The 7,267-nt window shown below is 35.0% G+C and overlaps 1 protein-coding gene across 1 annotated transcript; it reads left to right on the forward strand.

The window, feature by feature from the left end:
* Window positions 1–5,861, forward strand: LOC110109558 (3-oxoacyl-[acyl-carrier-protein] reductase FabG-like). The gene is made up of 3 exons (XM_020840674.2): window positions 1–418; window positions 4,536–4,765; window positions 5,469–5,861. Exons 1-3 carry the CDS (start codon window positions 61–63, stop codon window positions 5,745–5,747), a joined length of 867 nt encoding a protein of 288 aa, XP_020696333.2. The 5' UTR covers window positions 1–60; the 3' UTR covers window positions 5,748–5,861.
* The last annotated feature ends 1,406 nt before the right edge of the window (window positions 5,862–7,267 follow it).

The raw sequence follows: 7,267 nt of genomic DNA on the forward strand, positions 1-7,267 counted from the left end.
CAGAATCCCTGCTTTAAAACTTTCTACAAAAAATTAGTTTCCTACTCCCTCAAGAAACCCATGGCAACGGAGTCAGTCTCTCGGTCTCCCGACTCCATCAAGCCATGGCTAAGCCTAAAAGGCAAAGTTGTGCTTATCACCGGCGCTTCCTCCGGCATTGGTCGCGAGGTTTGTCTTGATCTCGCCAAAGCAGGCTGCGTCGTTATTGCCGCCGCACGAAGAGTTGACCGCCTCAAATCTCTCTGCGACGAGATCAACGGATGGGGATCCTCGGTCTCCGTTTCCTCACCGTCGATCAGAGCCGTGGCCGTGGAGCTGGATGTGAGCGGAAAGGGGGCGGAGATTGAGGCGGGTGTGCAGAGGGCGTGGAATGCGTTTGGAAGGATTGATGCGCTGCTGAATAACGCTGGGGTTAGAGGTAATTCTAGTGATTTCTAATATAATGAAGGCTTTATGTCAGTTTAGGTCATGAAGGCAGAAATATGTTCTTCAATGGGATGCAGCTTTGGAGACTGCAGGAATTTAAGTAGGAGAAAGGAAATTGTTTTTTTGTTTGGAGAAAAGATATTATTATTATTATTGGGAATTCTAAGAAAGAGACTACACAAATTTTCACTTATTTTTTCAAGGGATTTCCATGCATGCGGCAGAAGTCTTATACATTCATATATTTAATATCTAAATTATCATATTAATTTATATATTATTTTACTATCTAAATGAAATTAAAATATATGCATAACATATATATTTATTTTAAATTAATTAATAGCAATGATTGTTGCGTCCTGAAATATTCACAGCTATAGAGAAATATAAAGTTTAAAATCTTAGTTTTGTATGAAGATCTAACACATAATCAAATTAAAGAGAAGAGTGTAGCGTTCATAGGTGACACCAAATTTTTTATGTGAAAACCTTAAAAAAGGAGGAAAAGCCAAGGGCTTGGTCCAATTTGAATGAATTCACTAGTGTTTGTAGTCGATTATAAATGAGGCACTTCCTTGGGGGCAGGCCTTGGTTTGATGTAATATGCGTCATATATAGTGCATTACATGGTGGGAATTGGAAGAATCAATATTGCCATGTTTGTTTGGTTGGCAGGATTATAATCGGCGGGCGACGGTGGTCGGAAAGACCATAGTTAATTGACGGTGGTCGAAAGGACTGTAGTTAGCAGGCGACGGAGGCCGGAAAGACTGTTATTAGACGACGGAGATCAGAAAGACCATAGTCAGCGGGCTATGGAGGTCGAGAAGACCACAGTATGGCAACGGAGGTTGGAAGGACTCTAGTTGGCAATCGACGGAGGTCAGAAGGATCTTTATCTAGCGACGGAGGTCGGAAGGACTGTAGTCGGCAAATAACAGAGGTCAGAAATACCATAGTCTGGCGATGGAGGTTGGAAACACCGTAGTCGGCAGAAGATTATGGTCAGAAAGACCGTTGTTAGTGATAGAGGTCAGAATAACCGTAGTCGGCCGGCGACGGTGGTTAGAAAGACCCTAGTCGGACGATGAAGGTCGGAATGACCGTAGTCGGGCGTAGGTGGTTGGAAGGACCATAGTTGGCAGCTACGGAGGTCTAAAAGATCGTAGTTGACGATGGTGGTCGGGACGAAATCCGATGACAATCAGTGGCTGGGTATAAGTTCGACAATAATTGTTGGTCGGGCAAAATTCAACAATAGTTGGTGGTCGAGTGGTGGTTGAGGAAGAACTTGGCGGAAAGACAGATCTCGAATTTTTCTTCCTCTCATCTATTCTTTTTTAACTTGCTTGGTCCCCCCTCAATGAAGAATGATGGGTCAATTTATAGTTTTTTGGAAGTTGCATGGTTAGTAAATATGGAGAATATCAAGAGCATGTTGGAGTGTTTTGAATGGACGGCTGATATTGACTCCCTTAATTATAGATCGTTTATCAAATATTTGAGTGCCTTAATGATGTCAGAATTCAACGATCTTGGGCTCGTTGGATTCGTCTCGTCGAGCCGCTCGATTTGACTATAAGAATCACATTTAGGAATCATTTTGGTCATCCAATTTATAGTATGAATCTTCCAAATGTGCTTCGGATCTTCAATTTGGACTTAGAATTTGGTGTCGTTGGGTTCATCTTTTCGAGACAATTAGTTCGACTATAAGTTTGTTGAAATTGGAGTTCGGATGGTTCCAAATTTAATTTCAAAAGTTTCATACTTAATTTTGCCTTGAGATTCGTGCCCGATCAAGATTAAATTTTGATGATATATCAATGATATTTGTATATGATTTCAAATTTTGAATTTTTATATATAAATAAATGTAAATATTTAGAAGTTAGATAGATATCAGAATTTTATGATACATAGGTAAATCTCTAATCTTTTTTATCGGTAGCTTAAACAAATTATTATTAATGAAAGCATGGGTAATTTGGGTATTACAAAAAGGCGAATTCATTTCTCACCCTATTGGCTCATTTTAACAAAAACTTCTTCATAGAGGAAATTCTATCATTTTTTTTATATCTACTCATTTTGAGCTGCCAATGAAAAATAATTTATTTATCTATTCTCTAAATTTTAACACAATCATAATGTGAGTGTGAAACAATCATAATGTGAGTGTGAAGCACTATATTATATAGGAATAAGAGTCTAACTCGTAAATTTTGATCTTCTTAGCTTTGCCCCAAAGGCATAAGTTCTATAAAAATTTTGGAAGATCCTGTGATTAGATTGTGTTTTCTGGGAAGCAACTATTTTTATTTGCTCCTAGTGATGATGAATGAATACGTCTTTTGCATTCCACCTCAAGAAGTTAGTCAAGTAATTGCATAAAGCTGCAGAGTTTAATTACTCTTTTAAGGTAGATTCTTTTATTATTTTATTTAGTTATATGCAAACAAAGCCTTAAGCGGCACAAAAAAAAAGTGATATCTTTATTGAGAAAACAGACAGATTCCAAATGTTAAAGAATTTTTGAAGTACTGAAACCCTTTGATATAACAAAATTTCAGTTTTATTTTTTAAAAGCAATGTCTTTCATCACAATGGCCATTGATCTTTCATTCATCTAAGGCATTTTGCATTGCATTTAAAGCTCAATTTGATAGAGCTATAGTCTTCATAGTAAGCTTCAAGAGTAGTGTAGTAAATATTATAAAAAAAAAAAGGCATACCGAGTGATTAGGCTTATGCCAATGCATGCAAGATCCCGGATCAGGTTGATTTATACAACTGAACCCATTGTAAAAATTCTATTTCTATGATTTGAATTACTAGATTTTAATGCAACAATGGAGGCAACTAGCCATTTCTTTAGGGCCTCACTCTTAAAATACCAGTCATTCTTCATTATCTTTATTAAATTTTGCTGCCTATTAGGTATTGTTCCTCCATACTTAGCTGTACTATTTCCACCATAATGGTGCAAATAGAAATCTAATAGGAAACACTTGTAGATCTCAAGTGTTTCCTATCAATCTTCGGAAAACAGCGAGAATTCTCCTAAAAAATCCACACAAAACCACAAAACAGTAGATAATTTGTATTATTTGATGAAAGATAAAAGGAAAATACCAAGATACAATTGATCCTCTATTCGAGAGGAGGATCTTTCTCTCCCAAATCTATAGACGCCGCTAGAGCCCAAAGAAATTAAGAGATCTCAAATTTCTGCCAAATTCAAGATGCCATAATCCTAGGAAAACCAACTATTTAATGTATACAATTCAAAAGAACATGTATATAAATAGTTATAAAAAAAATACATACAATTCAAAAGGAAATATCTAAACAATCCCTACATTCAAATTTCCCTCCCAAAACCCTCAAAAATCCCTCCAAAACAGCTCCCTAACCCTTGTGGCTTGCATTCGGTGTGTACAGGAGGCAAACATTTCTGCCTCTGTTCGCGTAAGCCGGTCCCTTCGGACTGGCTAGACCTATCTAACAAAACGTTTCTTTGGTTTTTTTTTTTTTTTTTTTTTTTTTTGTCATTTTATACCGTATTGGGTTGGAATTGTGCAGTCTAGTGCTTGTAAAAAATTATTGGTGGACAGGTAGGCAGGTCATTTTTACCATCTAAACCTGGGCTGTTTGTTTTGGCTCTGTTCTTTCCGGAATGGTTGTTGGTTTCTTTGTACCTTGTTATTTAGAGCTTGAAAAGATTTTATAATTTCCAACTTTCTAAATTAATCGCCAGCTTGCATTACTTTTCTCCAAGATTGCCAGCATATGGCATATTGGCTTTGAAGGTCATGCTATATTTCTTTCTAGTTTTTTATATCCTGTTGTAATTTTTGTGCTCATTTGACTCCTTTGAGATGATTAATGGCATTGTTATTATATGAATTTGTGTAAAACTTCTTTTTATTTTTGGAAATTGACAGCTAAAATATAAATTTGATATCAGCAGGACTCGATCTTAGAAAGTTTAAAACAACTTTTAAGATCTTTATTGACTAAGCTAGTTGGCGCCTATACTTTGAAATAGAACATTGATTGCTACTTTCTTTATGTGTGTTACTACCATTCTTTCCTTGTCTCAGGTAGTGTCAATTCTCCACTAGATTGGACTGAAGATGAATGGCATAGCAATTTGTCAACTAATTTAACTGGCTCATGGCTAGTTTCTAAATATGTCTGCAAACTTATGCGAGATGCTAAAGTTAAGGGATCTGTGATCAGTATATCGTCCATTGCTGGACTTGATCGTGGACAATTACCTGGAGGCTTGGGTTATTCTGCTTCGAAAACAGGTCTTAATGCCATTACCAAGGTAATTCAAATCGATATAAACATCATCAAGTTAGCTTTTCTCTGTGTTGCCTTAAAATTGTTGGGTGTTGTTGTCCATACGTCATATACCTTCTGAAATGTCTAAGAAGATCATCATTTGGTCATGTTGGATAAGTCTAAAATTATGTCTCATCTTATCACAAGGCCTCATTTGGTTACTTGAAGTTAGAAACACTTTCCAAAACATGGTGTAATTTGTTAAATCCATCATTTAATTGGATTGGATATAGGCTTCATTTAGGACTGCTTTTTTATTACTTCTTAGAGCGGCTTTTTAGTACAAAAATTAAAAAATTTATACTAAAAAGTCACTTTAAGAAGCTGTAAGAAAGCCGTCCCAAACGAAGCTGTAGTTAGAGGAAAACATTATTTCAAATTCCACAAATCTCCTCAAATATAAAGATTTACTTTCACATAGACAAGAATTGAAAACGATATCATCGTTTAAAAGACATGTTTTGCCTCCATGAAAGAAATACAAGGAGGTTAAAGATAGATATTAAAACAGGTAGATTTTGTTCTTTTCTTTAACTGTTTTATTGTTATTATTCTCATATTAGTGTTGCTGGTTCTTAAATCAAGTAATAATTCTTTAGCATCTTCATCTTTATATTTCAAGTCCTCCTGTCATTTGCAACAATGTGATTTACTGATTTAACAGTCTTCCCTATCTTTGATTGCAGGTGATGGCATTGGAACTCGGGGCGTTTGGTATACGAGTGAATTCTATAGCACCTGGGTTGTTTAAATCTGAGATAACTGCAGGACTGATGCAAAAAGACTGGCTCCAGAGCGTAATGAAGAAGACGGTACCTTTGAAAATCTATGGAACGGTAGATCCTGCACTAACATCGCTTGTGCGATATTTGATCCATGACTCCTCGGAGTATGTAACTGGCAACATCTTCATAGTCGATGCTGGTGTCACCCTCCCAGGCTTTCCCATCTTCTCCTCTCTTTGAGCTTGTCTTCCATAGCTTTGTGAATTTGTTTCTAGAGATGGAACTGCAGTTTTCTCTATTAATCAAGTTGAGTAATTTTTTTTTTTTTTTTTTAAGATTTGGAGTTCTATTTGACCTTGTGATGACTTTGGATCTGGATGCAAATTGTATGCTTTTGATGGGAAAAACCATGCGTTCAAGAGCAATGATGAATATGAGGATGAAAAATAATTTTTTTTTTTATTGAAAAGAACCCACAGAGGAGTCTGCACGTTATATAAGAAAAAAATTATAAATTTTTAGAGGATTAGAAGCTCTCTAAAAATACAACATTTAAATTAAAACCTAATGAGCCTGAGATCTTATCTATTGCACAATAAAAGGAAAAAACCTGGAAGCCAATAATAGAAAAGAAAACAACCCAAGAAACACAATTAAAAAAGCAGGGCATTCATGATGAACAACACTAGCAGCTTCACCACCACCACCACCAGCTCCAGCCTTCGGCTACTTACAACAAGAACTAATGACTTGAAGTTTCATATTATGCTTTAGACCGTTGATGTGGGCTCATTCCGGGCGGATTGAATCGCTATTGGTGTCATTAGGTTCGTCTCTTCGAGGCATGCAATAAGTTTGTTGAAATCGAGGTTCGTATGATCTTTGTGTTTAGTTTTGGAATCTTTCAATTCAAATATATCTTGAGATTTATGTTTGGTCAAGACGATTTTCGATGACATGTCACTTCTCATGGAATAAAAATTAATTTAATCCATTAAATTTTATATATCTTTTGATCTAAATTGATATACCATTATTTTCACAATATTTTTTATTTGGTAAAAAACCATTTCATAAAATACTTTTCTTTAATAAATTATTCCCAACTAATGTGAAATACTCTATAATTGTATATTTATTTTTGCATCCACATTTGAAACCCCATAAAATTGTTGGCTTTGTAAAGTTATCATTTCGCTGTGTGCGCATTTTATGTTCTTTAGGTAAAGATCACCGCCAAAATAAGATGATATAAGCCCACCAATCATAAATCCAAAAAAGTATGCATACGAATCTCATATTTATCATCAGTAAAAAATTGATTTAAGTTTCATTTGTGATGGCTTTTTTATTGTTTCTAAAAGTAAATTTTTAGTACAAAATTAAATTTTTTTTTACTAAAAAGTTGATTTAATAAGCAGAAACGAAGTCGTTCCAAACAAAATCTTAGGCTTATTTAGGACGGCTTTCTTACTATTTCTTAAAATAAAATTTTAATATAAAATTTAAATTTTTTTACTAAAATACTGATTTAAAAGGAATAAAAAAGTCTTCTTAAATGAAAGTTTAATGATGATGCGTCAACAACATTACCTTTCAGTCCGCCATTTTTGAAAATGTTGAGCAATTTTTGAAAATGATTTGAATACATGAAATAAAATTTATGGAACCAAATACCTTCAGACCATACGACTCTAATGCGGCGAGTTAAAAAGCTTATATATATGAAAAAACAATGACCCATGTTTGTCATTTCAGCC

This window comes from Dendrobium catenatum, unplaced genomic scaffold (genome assembly GCF_001605985.2).
Source record: "Dendrobium catenatum unplaced genomic scaffold, ASM160598v2 fragScaff_scaffold_911, whole genome shotgun sequence".
Lineage (NCBI taxonomy): Eukaryota > Viridiplantae > Streptophyta > Magnoliopsida > Asparagales > Orchidaceae > Dendrobium > Dendrobium catenatum.